The 21,047-nt window shown below is 41.1% G+C and overlaps 4 protein-coding genes across 7 annotated transcripts; all 4 read left to right on the forward strand.

Moving 5' to 3' along the window:
• Nucleotides 1-804: 804 nt before the first annotated feature.
• Nucleotides 805-4,904, forward strand: LOC117815755 (voltage-dependent T-type calcium channel subunit alpha-1H-like). Its single transcript, XM_034687659.1, has 10 exons — nt 805-998; nt 1,135-1,252; nt 1,685-1,906; nt 1,983-2,072; nt 2,274-2,359; nt 3,049-3,237; nt 3,374-3,491; nt 3,912-4,133; nt 4,210-4,299; nt 4,501-4,904. Exons 2-6 carry the CDS (start codon nt 1,145-1,147, stop codon nt 3,203-3,205), a joined length of 663 nt encoding a protein of 220 aa, XP_034543550.1. The 5' UTR covers nt 805-998; nt 1,135-1,144; the 3' UTR covers nt 3,206-3,237; nt 3,374-3,491; nt 3,912-4,133; nt 4,210-4,299; nt 4,501-4,904.
• Nucleotides 4,905-7,490: 2,586 nt separating this feature from the next.
• LOC117815731 (golgin subfamily A member 6-like protein 22) lies at nt 7,491-9,753 on the forward strand. 2 transcript variants are annotated; one of them, XM_034687619.1, is made up of 2 exons: nt 7,491-9,125; nt 9,465-9,753. In XM_034687619.1, the coding sequence occupies exons 1-2, from the start codon at nt 7,604-7,606 to the stop codon at nt 9,602-9,604; spliced, it is 1,662 nt and encodes a 553-aa protein (XP_034543510.1). In that variant the 5' UTR covers nt 7,491-7,603; the 3' UTR covers nt 9,605-9,753. The 2 variants fall into 2 exon arrangements, with proteins under 2 accessions (XP_034543510.1, XP_034543509.1); XM_034687618.1 differs by having other exon boundaries at nt 7,491-8,512; nt 8,552-9,753.
• Nucleotides 9,754-12,229: 2,476 nt separating this feature from the next.
• Nucleotides 12,230-14,575, forward strand: LOC117815739 (golgin subfamily A member 6-like protein 22). 2 transcript variants are annotated; one of them, XM_034687630.1, is made up of 3 exons: nt 12,231-13,334; nt 13,374-13,947; nt 14,288-14,575. In XM_034687630.1, exons 1-3 carry the CDS (start codon nt 12,426-12,428, stop codon nt 14,425-14,427), a joined length of 1,623 nt encoding a protein of 540 aa, XP_034543521.1. In that variant the 5' UTR covers nt 12,231-12,425; the 3' UTR covers nt 14,428-14,575. The 2 variants fall into 2 exon arrangements, with proteins under 2 accessions (XP_034543520.1, XP_034543521.1); XM_034687629.1 differs by having other exon boundaries at nt 12,230-13,947.
• Nucleotides 14,576-17,049: 2,474 nt separating this feature from the next.
• LOC117815269 (golgin subfamily A member 6-like protein 22) lies at nt 17,050-19,399 on the forward strand. 2 transcript variants are annotated; one of them, XM_034686888.1, is made up of 2 exons: nt 17,050-18,842; nt 18,885-19,399. In XM_034686888.1, the coding sequence occupies exons 1-2, from the start codon at nt 17,250-17,252 to the stop codon at nt 19,248-19,250; spliced, it is 1,959 nt and encodes a 652-aa protein (XP_034542779.1). In that variant the 5' UTR covers nt 17,050-17,249; the 3' UTR covers nt 19,251-19,399. The 2 variants fall into 2 exon arrangements, with proteins under 2 accessions (XP_034542779.1, XP_034542778.1); XM_034686887.1 differs by having other exon boundaries at nt 17,051-18,158; nt 18,198-19,399.
• Nucleotides 19,400-21,047: the final 1,648 nt, after the last annotated feature.

The following is a 21,047-nucleotide window of genomic DNA, read 5'->3' on the forward strand; positions in this document are numbered from 1 at the left end:
GTGACTAATGTGTAACTTCTAATCCCTGCAGGAATCTCTGAGCTTGATTCAGAGGATTGTCAGCTGGTGCAAAAAGCATGAAGATTGTTTTTTCTACGTGTTTTCTCCACAAAACAGGTAACTCTTAACATCTGGTGTCTTCTGCCTTTCTAATGGTTAATGAAATAAGTTTTATGATTGGACACTGCTAAACTGCATATCATGCCATTGCATATTTGTTGTTCAAATATTAAGTTTCAGCCAAGTACTGTATGCTTTTTAAACGTTTCTAGCTTAAAAATGACATACAGTAAAAAAAAAAATTTAAAAAAAAATCTCAAATTTTAGGGGTGCTGGGATTCAATTTAGAGGTGCTTCAGCACCCCCAAAAATGGGCTACAAACGCCTATGACTGTATGTATCCACCAGCAGTACAAGTGCTCAGATTTCTCACTGAAGTAGAAGTAGCAGTAGTGGTGAGGGGAAACACACCTAGATGGAAAGATGCACCTGCAGCGGAGGCAAAGTAGCACACTTTTAATTTATTCATTTGATCAGCAGTCAGTAAAATAAAACACAGATACAGATAATCAGCCAAATACTGGATATCAGCTCCCGATAACAGACCAGGTTGATAATCTGTCGACCCCTAATGCAAACTACACCAAAAGAAAGACATCATTATATGTACACTGCATCTTAGCTAGTTGGTGGAGGGATAGAAGTGTTACGTCTGTGTCTCTCTCTTTGTTGTCATCCATGGCACATAACAACTGTTTGTCAGTTTGTTTTATTTGCTTCTTTGTTTCTTTGTTTTTTTTTTTTTTAAGTTTGTTGGAGGTTATTGGCGAAGCTGAAGGCAAACTATCATTGGTTCTGCAGTCAATGCGTCTGCTGCGGTTTGTGAAGCTTCTTGACTTCCTGCCTCACCTGAAGAGACAGCTGCTGGTGCTCAAGAAGAGGCTTGAGGAGGCAGCTGGGCTCTGAATTTTTCTGCTGTCGTTCACCGTAATCTTTAGGCATGTACACATCAAAAGAAAACCCACATCACTACATCCATGTTTGTTTGTTTGAAGACAGTTAAACACCAAACGCTTCTGTCACAAGGTGCCTATGTTTCAATAAGTCTGATTGTTTGTTCTTGTCTCTCTGCAGTATACTCGGTATGGTCCTGTTTGGTGATAAATTTCAGTTCGAGACGAAACATGGAGACATGCGCAATGCCCGAAAAAACTTTGACAGCCTCCGCTGGTCCATGGTTACTGTGTTTGAGGTTAGATTTTTTTCTTTCTTACATGATCGTGAATGTGTGCCAACGTCCGTAGACTGTATAATAAAGTGGATGCCACAGCCTAAATATTTGGAGTTCCCCCAACTGATTGGCTGCAGTATAGTTCATAAACCCCTCCTCCTTGATGTTAACAGATGGAACATAGGTCAAACAATAAAATACAGTACACGTGAATGGATGAATGGCAACTGAACAAACAGTTACATTAAAGTCATTAAACTCTCTAAATATGTCAGCGCCAATTAAGGCTGGGTTTTGGCTCCATGTCTCACAATGGGAGGAGCATGGAGGCATGGTTTCAATACCAATATACCATAAGTGATGTGTCTAATTTAATATCTCTCTCTCTCTCTCTCTCTCTCTCTCTCTCTCTCTCTCTCTCTCTCTCTCTCTCTCTGTCTCTCTCAAATTCAGGTTTTCACCGGGGACGGCTGGAATCTGGTGCTTTACCACGCCATTGCTGCAACATCCTCATGGGCCATGCTTTACTTTGCTGTGCTCATCGTGCTGGGGAACCTTGTTCTTCTCAATGTTCTTGTGGGCATTGTGATTCTGACCTTTCAGAACATTTCCAATCCAAACGACGGTTCCCCTGAGAGTGACCCAACACACATTGACCACAACAACAGAGACAATGTAAGTGTCTTAAGGTGTTGTTTTTGTACAACCACACCTGCTTTCCTACACTTCACCATATTTCCTGTTGTTCCAGGGCCACCCCAGCACTGGTTCTGGCTCTGAGCCCAGCAGATCCTTTGTGACCGACCCCGCCCCTGCACTGCCAGACATCACTGAGGACAATGTAAGATCCCAGAAGTGATGGCTTTAAAAGTCTGATTTTATGCTTAAATGAAAGTTAATCCTTGATGCAGATTTTGCAAAGTTGAACACCCAATAATGTTTTTCTGCTTCACTACACATCTCAGTGTTACTGTCCTTTAAGTATGAAGTCAATCTCTTGGATTAACACAGGTGACTAATGTGTAACTTCTAATCCCTGCAGGAATCTCTGAGCTTGATTCAGAGGATTGTCAGCTGGTGCAAAAAGCATGAAGATTGTTCTTTCTACGTGTTTTCTCCACAAAACAGGTAACTCTTAACATCTGGTGTCTTCTGCCTTTCTAATGGTTAATGAAATAAGTTTTATGATTGGACACTGCTAAACTGCATATCATGCCATTGCATATTTGTTGTTCAAATATTAAGTTTCAGCCAAGTACTGTATGCTTTTGAAACGTTTCTAGCTTAAAAATGACATACAGTAAAAAAAAAAAAAAAAAAAAATCTCAAATTTTAGGGGTGCTGGGATTCAATTTAGAGGTGCTTCAGCACCCCCAAAAATGGGCTACAAACGCCTATGACTGTATGTATCCACCAGCAGTACAAGTGCTCAGATTTCTCACTGAAGTAGAAGTAGCAGTAGTGGTGAGGGGAAACACACCTAGATGGAAAGATGCACCTGCAGCGGAGGCAAAGTAGCACACTTTTAATTTATTCATTTGATCAGCAGTCAGTAAAATAAAACACAGATACAGATAATCAGCCAAATACTGGATATCAGCTCCCGATAACAGACCAGGTTGATAATCTGTCGACCCCTAATGCAAACTACACCAAAAGAAAGACATCATTATATGTACACTGCATCTTAGCTAGTTGGTGGAGGGATAGAAGTGTTACGTCTGTGTCTCTCTCTTTGTTGTCATCCATGGCACATAACAACTGTTTGTCAGTTTGTTTTATTTGCTTCTTTGTTTCTTTGTTTTTTTTTTTTTAAGTTTGTTGGAGGTTATTGGCGAAGCTGAAGGCAAACTATCATTGGTTCTGCAGTCAATGCGTCTGCTGCGGTTTGTGAAGCTTCTTGACTTCCTGCCTCACCTGAAGAGACAGCTGCTGGTGCTCAAGAAGAGGCTTGAGGAGGCAGCTGGGCTCTGAATTTTTCTGCTGTCGTTCACCGTAATCTTTAGGCATGTACACATCAAAAGAAAACCCACATCACTACATCCATGTTTGTTTGTTTGAAGACAGTTAAACACCAAACGCTTCTGTCACAAGGTGCCTATGTTTCAATAAGTCTGATTGTTTGTTCTTGTCTCTCTGCAGTATACTCGGTATGGTCCTGTTTGGTGATAAATTTCAGTTCGAGACGAAACATGGAGACATGCGCAATGCCCGAAAAAACTTTGACAGCCTCCGCTGGTCCATGGTTACTGTGTTTGAGGTTAGATTTTTTTCTTTCTTACATGATCGTGAATGTGTGCCAACGTCCGTAGACTGTATAATAAAGTGGATGCCACAGCCTAAATATTTGGAGTTCCCCCAACTGATTGGCTGCAGTATAGTTCATAAACCCCTCCTCCTTGATGTTAACAGATGGAACATAGGTCAAACAATAAAATACAGTACACGTGAATGGATGAATGGCAACTGAACAAACAGTTACATTAAAGTCATTAAACTCTCTAAATATGTCAGCGCCAATTAAGGCTGGGTTTTGGCTCCATGTCTCACAATGGGAGGAGCATGGAGGCATGGTTTCAATACCAATATACCATTAGTGATGTGTCTAATTTAATATCTCTCTCTCTCTCTCTCTCTCTCTCTCTCTCTCTCTCTCTGTCTCTGTCTCTCTCAAATTCAGGTTTTCACCGGGGACGGCTGGAATCTGGTGCTTTACCACGCCATTGCTGCAACATCCTCATGGGCCATGCTTTACTTTGCTGTGCTCATCGTGCTGGGGAACCTTGTTCTTCTCAATGTTCTTGTGGGCATAGTGATTCTGACCTTTCAGAACATTTCCAATCCAAACGACGGTTCCCCTGAGAGTGACCCAACACACATTGACCACAACAACAGAGACAATGTAAGTGTCTTAAGGTGTTGTTTTTGTACAACCACACCTGCTTTCCTACACTTAACCATATTTCCTGTTGTTCCAGGGCCACCCCAGCACTGGTTCTGGCTCTGAGCCCAGCAGATCCTTTGTGACCGACCCCGCCCCTGCACTGCCAGACATCACTGAGGACAATGTAAGATCCCAGAAGTGATGGCTTTAAAAGTCTGATTTTATGCTTAAATGAAAGTTAATCCTTGATGCAGATTTTGCAAAGTTGAACACCCAATAATGTTTTTCTGCTTCACTACACATCTCAGTGTTACTGTCCTTTAAGTATGAAGTCAATCTCTTGGATTAACACAGGTGACTAATGTGTAACTTCTAATCCCTGCAGGAATCTCTGAGCTTGATTCAGAGGATTGTCAGCTGGTGCAAAAAGCATGAAGATTGTTTTTTCTACGTGTTTTCTCCACAAAACAGGTAACTCTTAACATCTGGTGTCTTCTGCCTTTCTAATGGTTAATGAAATAAGTTTTATGATTGGACACTGCTAAACTGCATATCATGCAATGCTTAACAAATGTAGACATGTCTCATATTTTGAGAATGGATCATGAATAATGAAATCTGTAGAGTAAAAGTAGCTCATAGTTACAGAGATGTAGTGAAGGACTGACACTTTATAAATGGTTGGTGCAGTGTAGAGAAATGAGTTGAAATTCGGAACTGTGATCTGCAAGTTACAATCATTTTAATTATTTTTTGGCAACTCTGATTATTAAACATGCATCAAGTGAATTTATGGTTTAAATGTTCAGTGTCAGAGCATGGGCTCTTTATTGATTTATTTGTAAAAGTTTTCTTTAATTTAACTCATGGTGTTAGTTACATACACTCATGTGTAGAGATTTTATTATCAATATTTGATTACACTTTTATCATTATTATAATTATTTGTATTATCCTTTTTTTATTTATTTTTCCTGATGTTTTATGTTAAAGGTGACATATCATGCAAAATTGACTTTTTAATGGTTCTCTACCTGAAATATGTGTCCCTGTCTACAAACCCCCCGAGAATGAAAAGAATCCATTCTGCCCCTGTTCTGATTTCTCCACCTTTCTGTAAATGTGTGTGAAACGAGCCGTTTCAGACTTTCGTGTTTTTGTTACGTAACAACATTTATAAAACTTTTATTGTGCTACATGGAAAAATAGTACAGATTGCTGACTGAAAACATCAATTTTCTTTGCAGCAAAGGCTGAACAGCCCCAGAAAAAACAAACACTTATTTAAAACATTTGAAAGATTATGCCTGTCTTTCAATATAATTTGGTCAATTCTGACATCTCAAATTATAGTGCAGCATTTCCTTTTAAACAAACCACAGTAACAGCAGATGGTCAAAATTTAAAGTAAACTTAAATTTAAAGAGCTTGCCAGTGGATTTCATGCCACTCAATTAGTTACAGTAGCTGAACTTTTGGAACGTTTTTTCAATGCAGATTTATTTTTCTCTCAAACAGACTCTTACAGTACAAGAACTTTTTGTTTAATGCCAATTAAACAAATGAAGAGATTTATAAAAAGAACAAACTTTGATTACTTGCTTTTGTCCACCTAGAAGTCAACAAAGAAACTGTAATTAAAGTCTGCATGGATGATCCATAAAATAGAAACAAACACTGGCTTTCCTACACACTTACAAGCTACTAATGAGAGAGATTGCACTTTTTTGAATGGACAATGGCAGAGAAGGACGGTTCATATGAAGTCAGGGCTATGCGCAAACAGTGATGCAATCTCTCGTTTGTCAAAGAGGAGCGTGCGTTTGTTTTTATGACGTTCATGTGAGAGAAGCTGGATTCGCAGGTGTATGTAGATCCAAACATCGTTAACACATAGATGGCCAGTTTCTTCGCGTTTGGGTATATTTCCACATCAGTAAACACAGTCCAAAACTTTGTAAAGCCCTCTCTCTCATGTGCATGCTTCAGATCAGATGATGCCTGCATATCAATGATCTCTAGTTGCAGGGCACCTTCATCAACATCAAGTGTCGTTAGAAATTCACGCACTTTAGTGGAAATATCTGCGTTGGCAAATGGGTCCCTTACGAAATGCAGCAACTCTTTGGGCATGTCAAAGTCATTGAATCTGGATGCAAAGTTGTCTCTCAACTTCTTTAAAAAAATCGGACATTGCTTGAGTTACTGTAGTCTGTGTTGACAACTTAATAAAGTCACGGAGTGTGGGAAAATGGAGCATCCTGTCTGTGAGGTCGGACGAGAAAAGATCTAGTTTCTTTTGAAACGCAGTTAGTTTTTCAACAAGATCAACCACAGTTTTATCTTTACCTTGAAGTCCCAGATTAAGTGCATTCAAATGATGAAAGACATCGCTCAAAAAGCACATGTTTGCCACAAATCCATCATCCAGCATCTGAGAAAGAAGTCTGTGTTGAAGACTGGATGTTGATCTGATGAAGTTAATAACAGACATAACCATGTCAAAAGTTATAAGTAGGATGTATCTTTTTGTATGAAAGCAATTGACATAAATAAATATGCAGTTTTATGTATTAAGTATGTTTCTTATTTTGCGCAAGAAATGAATATTGAATAACAAATGTGACCATAATACTGTCCGCTAATTCCAATACGGAAGATAATTGATGATCACTGCAATTAAGTGTGCGGAAAAAAACAGTATCGGTAATCGGCTAAATGAGTTGTAAAATATCCCAATGGGCAGCATCAGGCGAGTGATTCTTTTGTCTATCCCGAGCCGCTCCTCGCAGCACTTGAAAGTGTGGGGCAGTGTGGCAGAGCTGGATGAAGTGAGGAGTGCTGTCAGTAAGGCAGGACTGATGCCCTTGATCATAGTCATGGGACTACGTCTGGTAAGCAGGAAGAAGATCAGAGGAAGAAGTATCACCCCGTGGACAATATTTCTTACTGGCAATTCCCAAGGTGTTAAACAAAGCAGGATGGAACTGGATTGCGTGATCCCCTGGAAATGTGTTCAAAATGGCTACCATGCTGATCAGTAGAAAAAACTCAAACTGGACTCACCAAAATAAAAGCCTGTGTTTCAAAATAAAAGCCTGTGTTTCAAAATAAAAGCATTGAGAACAAAAACGTTTTTATGTTACATAACACAGCAACTGTGTTCTCCTCCTGCTCCTCGGTAACGGCCATGTTAAAGCTGAACAGCTGGATTGCAAAGCAGACACATGTAGCTCTCCAACAACAGACAACACCACTGACCACTGTTCTCTTTGATGAAATTACCATGGCAACACAGAAACTGAATGTGATGAAAGATCACTGGCAATTTTTCTTTTTGACTATGACATCACAAAGTAGTTTAGAGTGTTGAGTCAGGGTAGGCTGTAAACCACAAAAGCCAACAAGCAGCTCACAGATCCAGACCTGAGACACAACCGTGTGGAAAAAGACTTTGCGAATCGCTTTTAATTCTTTTAAACCTAACAATGTCATCAGCATTAGCAACGACTTTTTCAAAAATGTGGACTAAACTAACAGCACCAAAGCTCAAGAGCTGTTTAAAGAGCCCATGGAAAGATTCTGAGGGAATCCCAAAGAAGAAAGTGAAATTTAATTCGATGGTCGAAATATGTTACTTTACTAGAAAGGAGAAGGAGTCCGTACCAGAAGTTGGGGGCTCTAATCAGCTCCAGTACCCGACTACAACTGAGCGAAACCTCCTCCCATCTGCCCGAGTTATGATGGAAGAGGAGGAATATGATAAACAGCGCAAGGTGAAGAAGCAGCCTGTTGAGACTAATAGAAGGAAGAGGCCGCTCTGGGAGCAGAGATGGAGAAAACAGACTAAAGATTACATCAGGATATCTGAGGCAGAGCTCGAAGAACTGAATAACACCCCGATACATTCAGTTCCACTTTCATTGAGACATTTAAAAGAAAGTGACATAATAATTCAAGATCTAAAGAACAAGCTGAATGAAGCAGGTAACCACCACCTGCGTCATGCCTCCATATCCCTGGACCTTGTGGACACCTTGTTGGAAGATAAGGATGAGTTGAAGACATTAGAGGCTCAGTTGGAGGAAAGTGCCTCCAAACTTAGAGCTCAGGAGGACAATAGTCAGGCGCTGCAGAAGGAGGTGGAGGACCTCAGAGAACAGCTTCAAAGGAGGGAACCAATCAGTCCCACTACAGAGACAGTCAAACCAAGACATGAGATAGTTGAGGAAGACCCTGAGACGATCCAAGAACAACATCCAGTGGACAAGGAGGAAAAACAGACAAAGCTCAAGAGCTATGTAAAGCACCCATTGAAAGATTCTGGGGAAATCCTAAAGAACGGAGGGCAATTTAATTCTGTGGTCAGTGTATGTTCCTTTACTAGTAAGGAGGAGGAGTCCGTACCAGAAGCTGGGGGCTCAGATCAGCTCCAGTACGTGACTGCAACTGAGGGAAACCTCCTCCCATCTGCCCGAGTTATGATGGAAGAGGATGAATACCATAAACAGCGCAAGGTGAAGAAGCAGCGCAAGGTGAAGAAGCTGCGCAAGGTTAAGACTAATAGAAGGGAGAGCCAACCCTGGGAGCAGAAATGGCGAAAACAGACTGAAGAATACATCAGGAGATATGATGCTGAACTCGATGTACTGAATAGGATCCTGATAGTTTCGGCTAGAGATACAAAAGGACGTGGCTTAAAGATTAAAAATCTAAAGAAGAAGATGTATGATGGAATGTACCTGCACCTGGTTCATTGCTCCAGATCCTTGAATCTCGTGGACACCATCAAAGTCCAACATGAGCAGAAGTGGAAGACATTAGAGGCTCAGTTGGAGGAAAGTGCCTCCAAACTAAGAGCTCAGGAGGACATTAGTCAGGCGCTGCAGAAGGAGGTGGAGGACCTCAGAGAACAGCTTCGAAGGAGGGAACCAATCAGTCCCACTACAGAGACAGTCAAACCAAGACATGAGATGGTTGAAGAAGACCCTGAGACGATCCAAGAAGAACATCCAGTGGACAAGGAGGAAAAACAGACAGTCCAGGAAGAACAACAGACTGTCCAGGAGGAACCTCAGATGGTCCAGGAAGAACAACAGACTGTCCAGGAGGAACCTCAGATGGTCCAGGAAGAACAACATGAGCATAAGTTGAAGACATTAGAGGCTCAGTTGGAGGAAAGTGCCTCCACACTTAGAGCTCTGGAGGACATTACTCAGGCGCTGCAGAAGGAGGTGAAGGAGCTCAGAGAACAGCTTCAAAGGAGGGAACCAATCAGTCCCACTACAGAGACAGTCAAACCAAGACATGAGATGGTTGAAGAAGACCCTGAGACGATCCAAGAAGAACATCCAGTGGACAAGGAGGAACACGAGGAGAATATCTCTCTCTGGAGGAGGTTCAAAAAATTTCTCACTCCAAAACACAAACGTTTATTTAAGTCCAAACGCATGAAGAAAGAGAAGGAAGAGGCCAGTGTTTCCATGTGAAGAATCTTGTAGTTTCTGACTGCCAGGACTTCACTTGTTGACACGTCTGGGTTTTCCCCGGGTACTCCGGTTAGCCCACACAGTAAAAGTTTGATTTTTTTTTGTATCTTTACCGATTGAAAAAAATAAAATGATTGGAAAAAAAAAAAGTTTATATTTACGTCTGTATGTATATAACAATATAATTTATAGTTACTCAATTTATAGTTTTTATAGTTACTTTTCTATAATTTATCTTCAAGTAAAAATAAATAAAATTAAAAAAATCTATTACTAACAGTTAAAAAAAAAAAAAAAACATATACAAAAATGCATTTTATTTATTTATTTTACCTTTTGTGATTTTATGACCTGCTTGTTTTATTTTGCTGCCCATGTAAAGCACTTTGTAACCCGGTTTTTGAAAAGTGCTCCACAAATAAAATTATCATTATTACTCTTCCAGCCTGCAATCATGCGAACAGAACATGATCAGATTCTTGTCCATGAACTCATTCTCAGATTACTTTTGCTAACTTTGCTACCGAATCACTCTACATGATGCAATATAACACCTAGTATAGATATGATGAATTAAACTAGCACCTGATTATTATAATCATTATTGGTAATGTGCTTTATCAGGCTGGGATTCACAGACAGAGCAGCCTCAAAAGATGTGGTATGTTGGTAATGACATATTGGGAAAAATGAGGAGGAGGACCCATGTGTATAATAGTGAGAAATGTAAGGATTAAAGAACAAAAGGCAAAGGGTACAAACAAAACTCACTTAGCCCAACAACTTAATCCAAAATGTCTAAAAGAAAAAACACAGAGAACACAAGAAATCACTGGGAGACTACATACACACAAGGTAACGAGCAACAGGTGTGAGCACTGGACACAGGTGAATCTAATGAGGGCAATCTAAGTGGAGGGAAACACACAAGGGCAGGAAGTATAACAACACCAGACACACAGGGATCATGAACTACAAAATAAAACAGGAAACTACATCTATAAAACATCACACAAGCAATCAAAAGTAGCACCTGACAGTTAACCTGCATTTTTGGTACTCTTGAAACAGTCTAACACCTTTGGATAAGGGGAATGTAACATTAAAGTTACTGAAGTGCTGACTACAGACTTAAATGTTTGAAGCGTTTGTTGGGCAGATCTCTGGCCCTTGGCTAGTCATTTGTTTTCCCCTTCAGCAAGAACCAGATGTGACGTTTTCTGGGGTGCCGAGTGTTTGTATTCCATCTGATGCTGGTTTTGTTGCCCCACATTTTTTGAAATGCTGAATCCAGAGCTGCCTTTAAGCATGTCACCTTCCTGCAGATAGAAATCTAAAAAAAAAAAAAAAAAACCCTGTCTCCTACACTCATAATACATTTTCTCTTAGCTCCTCCCCCCGACTCATGGATTATCTGCCTGGAAGTTCATGTGAACAGCCAGTGGGTAAGACTCAGTCTTACCCCACCTTAATCCACCATGAGCATTGCACATCGCAGTATTTAGCTTGGCGAGGAAAAACTTCCTTTTAACAGGCAGAAACCTTGGGCAGAACCAGACTCATGTTAGACAGACATCTGCCTCGACTGATTTGGGTCTGGAAAGACAGATAGAGGGGAGTAAGAGAGAGAGGTGATAGTGATGAGATGAGTAGTAGAAGCTGTTGCCGCTTGAGTCCAGAACGTCCGTATCAGCTGGAGTCCAGATCATCCGCAGCAGGAGGACGTCTACGGCAGCTCAGAGGAATCTACGAGACAATGGAGCTCAGGGACTCCAGAAAGGTCTATGGTTAGTAACTTTAATGGGACAGACAGAGTTAAAGTAAGTTATGGGGGAAAGGGGGTGAACTAGGATCCCAGTGTGTCAGTGTGCCAGTTCCCTCGGCAGTCTAGGCCTATAGCAGCATAACTTAGACCTGGTCCAAGCCTGATCCAGCTCTAACTATAAGCTTTATCAAAAATCTGACATCGGCCAACACGCCGATATCCACTGATATAATTAACCAATAAATAATGGTCTGCTGCACACATGTTGGGCTCATGGTTTAAGTTAAATTTGAATTTAAGCAGCAGTCTGTAAGGTACATGTAGCTGACTGATTTAGGCACATTTACCATCAAAGAGTAAACCATTTTATTTCATTTGGGTTTAATTGCTGTAGAGTGCACAGTTCACATGTTCCCTGTGAACAGAGGTTAGGTTTACTCACTATGTCAAATGTGAAATTGGCCAAATTTGCCCTGGTTGTGGGTTTTGTTATGATTGTCTCAGGGAGAGCATCATCAAAGTTATAAGTAGGATGTATCTTTTTGTATGAAAGCAATTGACATAAATAAATATGCAGTTTTATGTATTAAGTATGTTTCTTATTTTGCGCAAGAAATGAATATTGAATAACAAATGTGACCATAATACTGTCCGCTAATTCCAATACGGAAGATAATTGATGATCACTGCAATTAAGTGTGCGGAAAAAAACAGTATCGGTAATCGACAATATTTCTTACTGGCAATTCCCAAGGTGTTAAACAAAGCAGGATGGAACTGGATTGCGTGATCCCCTGGAAATGTGTTCAAAATGGCTACCATGCTGATCAGTAGAAAAAACTACCATGGTTACCATGGCAACACAGAAACTGAATGTGATGAAAGATCACTGGCAATTTTTCTTTTTGACTATGACATCACAAAGTAGTTTAGAGTGTTGAGTCAGGGTAGGCTGTAAACCACAAAAGCCAACAAGCAGCTCACAGATCCAGACCTGAGACACAACCGTGTGGAAAAAGACTTTGCGAATCGCTTTTAATTCTTTTAAACCTAACAATGTCATCAGCATTAGCAACGACTTTTTCAAAAATGTGGACTAAACTAACAGCACCAAAGCTCAAGAGCTGTTTAAAGAGCCCATGGAAAGATTCTGAGGGAATCCCAAAGAAGAAAGTGAAATTTAATTCGATGGTCGAAATATGTTACTTTACTAGAAAGGAGAAGGAGTCCGTACCAGAAGTTGGGGGCTCTAATCAGCTCCAGTACCCGACTACAACTGAGCGAAACCTCCTCCCATCTGCCCGAGTTATGATGGAAGAGGAGGAATATGATAAACAGCGCAAGGTGAAGAAGCAGCCTGTTGAGACTAATAGAAGGAAGAGGCCGCTCTGGGAGCAGAGATGGAGAAAACAGACTAAAGATTACATCAGGATATCTGAGGCAGAGCTCGAAGAACTGAATAACACCCCGATACATTCAGTTCCACTTTCATTGAGACATTTAAAAGAAAGTGACATAATAATTCAAGATCTAAAGAACAAGCTGAATGAAGCAGGTAACCACCACCTGCGTCATGCCTCCATATCCCTGGACCTTGTGGACACCTTGTTGGAAGATGAGGATGAGTTGAAGACATTAGAGGCTCAGTTGGAGGAAAGTGCCTCCAAACTTAGAGCTCAGGAGGACAATAGTCAGGCGCTGCAGAAGGAGGTGGAGGACCTCAGAGAACAGCTTCAAAGGAGGGAACCAATCAGTCCCACTACAGAGACAGTCAAACCAAGACATGAGATAGTTGAGGAAGACCCTGAGACGATCCAAGAAGAACATCCAGTGGACAAGGAGGAAAAACAGACAAAGCTCAAGAGCTATGTAAAGCACCCATTGAAAGATTCTGGGGAAATCCTAAAGAACGGAGGGCAATTTAATTCTGTGGTCAGTGTATGTTCCTTTACTAGTAAGGAGGAGGAGTCCGTACCAGAAGCTGGGGGCTCAGATCAGCTCCAGTACGTGACTGCAACTGAGGGAAACCTCCTCCCATCTGCCCGAGTTATGATGGAAGAGGATGAATACCATAAACAGCGCAAGGTGAAGAAGCAGCGCAAGGTGAAGAAGCTGCGCAAGGTTAAGACTAATAGAAGGGAGAGCCAACCCTGGGAGCAGAAATGGCGAAAACAGACTGAAGAATACATCAGGAGATATGATGCTGAACTCGATGTACTGAATAGGATCCTGATAGTTTCGGCTAGAGATACAAAAGGACGTGGCTTAAAGATTAAAAATCTAAAGAAGAAGATGTATGATGGAATGTACCTGCACCTGGTTCATTGCTCCAGATCCTTGAATCTCGTGGACACCATCAAAGTCCAACATGAGCAGAAGTGGAAGACATTAGAGGCTCAGTTGGAGGAAAGTGCCTCCAAACTTAGAGCTCAGGAGGACATTAGTCAGGCGCTGCAGAAGGAGGTGGAGGACCTCAGAGAACAGCTTCGAAGGAGGGAACCAATCAGTCCCACTACAGAGACAGTCAAACCAAGACATGAGATGGTTGAAGAAGACCCTGAGACGATCCAAGAAGAACATCCAGTGGACAAGGAGGAAAAACAGACAGTCCAGGAAGAACAACAGGACTGTCCAGGAGGAACCTCAGATGGTCCAGGAAGAACAACAGACTGTCCAGGAGGAACCTCAGATGGTCCAGGAAGAACAACATGAGCATAAGTTGAAGACATTAGAGGCTCAGTTGGAGGAAAGTGCCTCCACACTTAGAGCTCTGGAGGACATTACTCAGGCGCTGCAGAAGGAGGTGAAGGAGCTCAGAGAACAGCTTCAAAGGAGGGAACCAATCAGTCCCACTACAGAGACAGTCAAACCAAGACATGAGATGGTTGAAGAAGACCCTGAGACGATCCAAGAAGAACATCCAGTGGACAAGGAGGAACACGAGGAGAATATCTCTCTCTGGAGGAGGTTCAAAAAATTTCTCACTCCAAAACACAAACGTTTATTTAAGTCCAAACGCATGAAGAAAGAGAAGGAAGAGGCCAGTGTTTCCATGTGAAGAATCTTGTAGTTTCTGACTGCCAGGACTTCACTTGTTGACACGTCTGGGTTTTCCCCGGGTACTCCGGTTAGCCCACACAGTAAAAGTTTGATTTTTTTTTGTATCTTTACCGATTGAAAAAAATAAAATGATTGGAAAAAAAAAAGTTTATATTTACGTCTGTATGTATATAACAATATAATTTATAGTTACTCAATTTATAGTTTTTATAGTTACTTTTCTATAATTTATCTTCAAGTAAAAATAAATAAAATTAAAAAAATCTATTACTAACAGTTAAAAAAAAAGAAAAAAAACATATACAAAAATGCATTTTATTTATTTATTTTACCTTTTGTGATTTTATGACCTGCTTGTTTTATTTTGCTGCCCATGTAAAGCACTTTGTAACCCGGTTTTTGAAAAGTGCTCCACAAATACAATTATCATTATTACTCTTCCAGCCTGCAATCATGCGAACAGAACATGATCAGATTCTTGTCCATGAACTCATTCTCAGATTACTTTTGCTAACTTTGCTACCGAATCACTCTACATGATGCAATATAACACCTAGTATAGATATGATGAATTAAACTAGCACCTGATTATTATAATCATTATTGGTAATGTGCTTTATCAGGCTGGGATTCACAGACAGAGCAGCCTCAAAAGATGTGGTATGTTGGTAATGACATATTGGGAAAAATGAGGAGGAGGACCCATGTGTATAATAGTGAGAAATGTAAGGATTAAAGAACAAAATGCAAAGGGTACAAACAAAACTCACTTAGCCCAACAACTTAATCCAAAATGTCTAAAAGAAAAAACACAGAGAACACAAGAAATCACTGGGAGACTACATACACACAAGGTAACGAGCAACAGGTGTGAGCACTGGACACAGGTGAATCTAATGAGGGCAATCTAAGTGGAGGGAAACACACAAGGGCAGGAAGTATAACAACACCAGACACACAGGGATCATGAACTACAAAATAAAACAGGAAACTACATCTATAAAACATCACACAAGCAATCAAAAGTAGCACCTGACAGTTAACCTGCATTTTTGGTACTCTTGAAACAGTCTAACACCTTTGGATAAGGGGAATGTAACATTAAAGTTACTGAAGTGCTGACTACAGACTTAAATGTTTGAAGCGTTTGTTGGGCAGATCTCTGGCCCTTGGCTAGTCATTTGTTTTCCCCTTCAGCAAGAACCAGATGTGACGTTTTCTGGGGTGCCGAGTGTTTGTATTCCATCTGATGCTGGTTTTGTTGCCCCACATTTTTTGAAATGCTGAATCCAGAGCTGCCTTTAAGCATGTCACCTTCCTGCAGATAGAAATCTAAAAAAAAAAAAAAAAACCCTGTCTCCTACACTCATAATACATTTTCTCTTAGCTCCTCCCCCCCGACTCATGGATTATCTGCCTGGAAGTTCATGTGAACAGCCAGTGGGTAAGACTCAGTCTTACCCCACCTTAATCCACCATGAGCATTGCACATCGCAGTATTAAGCTTGGCGAGGAAAAACTTCCTTTTAACAGGCAGAAACCTTGGGCAGAACCAGACTCATGTTAGACAGACATCTGCCTCGACTGATTTGGGTCTGGAAAGACAGATAGAGGGGAGTAAGAGAGAGAGGTGATAGTGATGAGATGAGTAGTAGAAGCTGTTGCCGCTTGAGTCCAGAACGTCCGTATCAGCTGGAGTCCAGATCATCCGCAGTAGGAGGACGTCTACGGCAGCTCAGAGGAATCTACGAGACAATGGAGCTCAGGGACTCCAGAAAGGTCTATGGTTAGTAACTTTAATGGGACAGACAGAGTTAAAGTAAGTTATGGGGGAAAGGGGGTGAACTAGGATCCCAGTGTGTCAGTGTGCCAGTTCCCTCGGCAGTCTAGGCCTATAGCAGCATAACTTAGACCTGGTCCAAGCCTGATCCAGCTCTAACTATAAGCTTTATCAAAAATCTGACATCGGCCAACACGCCGATATCCACTGATATAATTAACCAATAAATAATGGTCTGCTGCACACATGTTGGGCTCATGGTTTAAGTTAAATTTGAATTTAAGCAGCAGTCTGTAAGGTACATGTAGCTGACTGATTTAGGCACATTTACCATCAAAGAGTAAACCATTTTATTTCATTTGGGTTTAATTGCTGTAGAGTGCACAGTTCACATGTTCCCTGTGAACAGAGGTTAGGTTTACTCACTATGTCAAATGTGAAATTGGCCAAATTTGCCCTGGTTGTGGGTTTTGTTATGATTGTCTCAGGGAGAGCATCATCAAAGTTATAAGTAGGATGTATCTTTTTGTATGAAAGCAATTGACATAAATAAATATGCAGTTTTATGTATTAAGTATGTTTCTTATTTTGCGCAAGAAATGAATATTGAATAACAAATGTGACCATAATACTGTCCGCTAATTCCAATACGGAAGATAATTGATGATCACTGCAATTAAGTGTGCGGAAAAAAACAGTATCGGTAATCGACAATATTTCTTACTGGCAATTCCCAAGGTGTTAAACAAAGCAGGATGGAACTGGATTGCGTGATCCCCTGGAAATGTGTTCAAAATGGCTACCATGCTGATCAGTAGAAAAAACTACCATGGTTACCATGGCAACACAGAAACTGAATGTGATGAAAGATCACTGGCAATTTTTCTTTTTGACTATGACATCACAAAGTAGTTTAGAGTGTTGAGTCAGGGTAGGCTGTAAACCACAAAAGCCAACAAGCAGCTCACAGATCCAGACCTGAGACACAACCGTGTGGAAAAAGACTTTGCGAATCGCTTTTAATTCTTTTAAACCTAACAATGTCATCAGCATTAGCAACGACTTTTTCAAAAATGTGGACTAAACTAACAGCACCAAAGCTCAAGAGCTGTTTAAAGAGCCCATGGAAAGATTCTGAGGGAATCCCAAAGAAGAAAGTGAAATTTAATTCGATGGTCGAAATATGTTACTTTACTAGAAAGGAGAAGGAGTCCGTACCAGAAGTTGGGGGCTCTAATCAGCTCCAGTACCCGACTACAACTGAGCGAAACCTCCTCCCATCTGCCCGAGTTATGATGGAAGAGGAGGAATATGATAAACAGCGCAAGGTGAAGAAGCAGCCTGTTGAGACTAATAGAAGGAAGAGGCCGCTCTGGGAGCAGAGATGGAGAAAACAGACTAAAGATTACATTAGGATATCTGAGGCAGAGCTCGAAGAACTGAATAACACCCCGATACATTCAGTTCCACTTTCATTGAGACATTTAAAAGAAAGTGACATAATAATTCAAGATCTAAAGAACAAGCTGAATGAAGCAGGTAACCACCACCTGCGTCATGCCTCCATATCCCTGGACCTTGTGGACACCTTGTTGGAAGATGAGGATGAGTTGAAGACATTAGAGGCTCAGTTGGAGGAAAGTGCCTCCAAACTTAGAGCTCAGGAGGACAATAGTCAGGCGCTGCAGAAGGAGGTGGAGGACCTCAGAGAACAGCTTCAAAGGAGGGAACCAATCAGTCCCACTACAGAGACAGTCAAACCAAGACATGAGATAGTTGAGGAAGACCCTGAGACGATCCAAGAAGAACATCCAGTGGACAAGGAGGAAAAACAGACAAAGCTCAAGAGCTATGTAAAGCACCCATTGAAAGATTCTGGGGAAATCCTAAAGAACGGAGGGCAATTTAATTCTGTGGTCAGTGTATGTTCCTTTACTAGTAAGGAGGAGGAGTCCGTACCAGAAGCTGGGGGCTCAGATCAGCTCCAGTACGTGACTGCAACTGAGGGAAACCTCCTCCCATCTGCCCGAGTTATGATGGAAGAGGATGAATACCTTAAACAGCGCAAGGTGAAGAAGCAGCGCAAGGTGAAGAAGCTGCGCAAGGTTAAGACTAATAGAAGGGAGAGCCAACCCTGGGAGCAGAAATGGCGAAAACAGACTGAAGAATACATCAGGAGATATGATGCTGAACTCGATGTACTGAATAGGATCCTGATAGTTTCGGCTAGAGATACAAAAGGACGTGGCTTAAAGATTAAAAATCTAAAGAAGAAGATGTATGATGGAATGTACCTGCACCTGGTTCATTGCTCCAGATCCTTGAATCTCGTGGACACCATCAAAGTCCAACATGAGCAGAAGTGGAAGACATTAGAGGCTCAGTTGGAGGAAAGTGCCTTCAAACTTAGAGCTCAGGAGGACATTAGTCAGGCGCTGCAGAAGGAGGTGGAGGACCTCAGAGAACAGCTTCGAAGGAGGGAACCAATCACTCCCACTACAGAGACAGTCAAACCAAGACATGAGATGGTTGAAGAAGACCCTGAGACGATCCAAGAAGAACATCCAGTGGACAAGGAGGAAAAACAGACAGTCCAGGAAGAACAACAGACTGTCCAGGAGGAACCTCAGATGGTCCAGGAAAAACAACAGACTGTCCAGGAGGAACCTCAGATGGTCCAGGAAGAACAACATGAGCATAAGTTGAAGACATTAGAGGCTCAGTTGGAGGAAAGTGCCTCCACACTTAGAGCTCTGGAGGACATTACTCAGGCGCTGCAGAAGGAGGTGAAGGAGCTCAGAGAACAGCTTCAAAGGAGGGAACCAATCAGTCCCACTACAGAGACAGTCAAACCAAGACATGAGATGGTTGAAGAAGACCCTGAGACGATCCAAGAAGAACATCCAGTGGACAAGGAGGAACACGAGGAGAATATCTCTCTCTGGAGGAGGTTCAAAAAATTTCTCACTCCAAAACACAAACGTTTATTTAAGTCCAAACGCATGAAGAAAGAGAAGGAAGAGGCCAGTGTTTCCATGTGAAGAATCTTGTAGTTTCTGACTGCCAGGACTTCACTTGTTGACACGTCTGGGTTTTCCCCGGGTACTCCGGTTAGCCCACACAGTAAAAGTTTGATTTTTTTTTGTATCTTTACCGATTGAAAAAAATAAAATGATTGGAAAAAAAAAAAGTTTATATTTACGTCTGTATGTATATAACAATATAATTTATAGTTACTCAATTTATAGTTTTTATAGTTACTTTTCTATAATTTATCTTCAAGTAAAAATAAATAAAATTAAAAAAATCTATTACTAACAGTTAAAAAAAAAAAAAAAAACATATACAAAAATGCATTTTATTTATTTATTTTACCTTTTGTGATTTTATGACCTGCTTGTTTTATTTTGCTGCCCATGTAAAGCACTTTGTAACCCGGTTTTTGAAAAGTGCTCCACAAATACAATTATCATTATTACTCTTCCAGCCTGCAATCATGCAAACAGAACATGATCAGATTCTTGTCCATGAACTCATTCTCAGATTACTTTTGCTAACTTTGCTACCGAATCACTCTACATGATGCAATATAACACCTAGTATAGATATGATGAATTAAACTAGCACCTGATTATTATAATCATTATTGGTAATGTGCTTTATCAGGCTGGGATTCACAGACAGAGCAGCCTCAAAAGATGTGGTATGTTGGTAATGACATATTGGGAAAAATGAGGAGGAGGACCCATGTGTATAATAGTGAGAAATGTAAGGATTAAAGAACAAAAGGCAAAGGGTACAAACAAAACTCACTTAGCCCAACAACTTAATCCAAAATGTCTAAAAGAAAAAACACAGAGAACACAAGAAATCACTGGGAGACTACATACACACAAGGTAACGAGCAACAGGTGTGAGCACTGGACACAGGTGAATCTAATGAGGGCAATCTAAGTTGAGAGAAACACACAAGGGCAGGAAGTATAACAACACCAGACACACAGGGATCATGAACTACAAAATAAAACAGGAAACTACATCTATAAAACATCACACAAGCAATCAAAAGTAGCACCTGACAGTTAACCTGCATTTTTGGTACTCTTGAAACAGTCTACCACCTTTGGATAAGGGGAATGTAACATTAAAGTTACTGAAGTGCTGACTACAGACTTAAATGTTTGAAGCGTTTGTTGGGCAGATCTCTGGCCCTTGGCTAGTCATTTGTTTTCCCCTTCAGCAAGAACCAGATGTGACGTTTTCTGGGGTGCCGAGTGTTTGTATTCCATCTGATGCTGGTTTTGTTGCCCCACATTTTTTGAAATGCTGAATCCAGAGCTGCCTTTAAGCATGTCACCTTCCTGCAGATAGAAATCTAAAAAAAAAAAAAAAACCCTGTCTCCTACACTCATAATACATTTTCTCTTAGCTCCTCCCCCCCGACTCATGGATTATCTGCCTGGAAGTTCATGTGAAAAGCCAGTGGGTAAGACTCAGTCTTACCCCACCTTAATCCACCATGAGCATTGCACATCGCAGTATTTAGCTTGGCGAGGAAAAACTTCCTTTTAACAGGCAGAAACCTTGGGCAGAACCAGACTCATGTTAGACAGACATCTGCCTCGACTGATTTGGGTCTGGAAAGACAGATAGAGGGGAGTAAGAGAGAGAGGTGATAGTGATGAGATGAGTAGTAGAAGCTGTTGCCGCTTGAGTCCAGAACGTCCGTATCAGCTGGAGTCCAGATCATCCGCAGCAGGAGGACGTCTACGGCAGCTCAGAGGAATCTACGAGACAATGGAGCTCAGGGACTCCAGAAAGGTCTATGGTTAGTAACT

Source organism: Notolabrus celidotus, chromosome 7, assembly GCF_009762535.1.
Source record: "Notolabrus celidotus isolate fNotCel1 chromosome 7, fNotCel1.pri, whole genome shotgun sequence".
Taxonomy (NCBI): Eukaryota; Metazoa; Chordata; class Actinopteri; order Labriformes; family Labridae; genus Notolabrus; species Notolabrus celidotus.

Excerpts from the sequence above, each read along its gene's own strand:
- LOC117815755 (XM_034687659.1), top strand. The coding sequence starts at position 1,145 with ATGGTCCTGTTTGGTGATAAATTTCAGTTCGAGACGAAACATGGAGAC. Across the intron at positions 1,253-1,684 it reads CCATGGTTACTGTGTTTGAG|GTTTTCACCGGGGACGGCTG; the intron begins GTTAGATTTTTT and ends TCTCAAATTCAG. Across the intron at positions 2,073-2,273 it reads CAGACATCACTGAGGACAAT|GAATCTCTGAGCTTGATTCA; the intron begins GTAAGATCCCAG and ends TAATCCCTGCAG.
- LOC117815731 (XM_034687618.1), top strand. The coding sequence starts at position 7,604 with ATGTCATCAGCATTAGCAACGACTTTTTCAAAAATGTGGACTAAACTA. Across the intron at positions 8,513-8,551 it reads CCTTTACTAGTAAGGAGGAG|TACGTGACTGCAACTGAGGG; the intron begins GAGTCCGTACCA and ends GATCAGCTCCAG.
- LOC117815739 (XM_034687629.1), top strand. The coding sequence starts at position 12,426 with ATGTCATCAGCATTAGCAACGACTTTTTCAAAAATGTGGACTAAACTA. Across the intron at positions 13,948-14,287 it reads TGAGACGATCCAAGAAGAAC|ATCCAGTGGACAAGGAGGAA; the intron begins ATCCAGTGGACA and ends TCCAAGAAGAAC.
- LOC117815269 (XM_034686887.1), top strand. The coding sequence starts at position 17,250 with ATGTCATCAGCATTAGCAACGACTTTTTCAAAAATGTGGACTAAACTA. Across the intron at positions 18,159-18,197 it reads CCTTTACTAGTAAGGAGGAG|TACGTGACTGCAACTGAGGG; the intron begins GAGTCCGTACCA and ends GATCAGCTCCAG.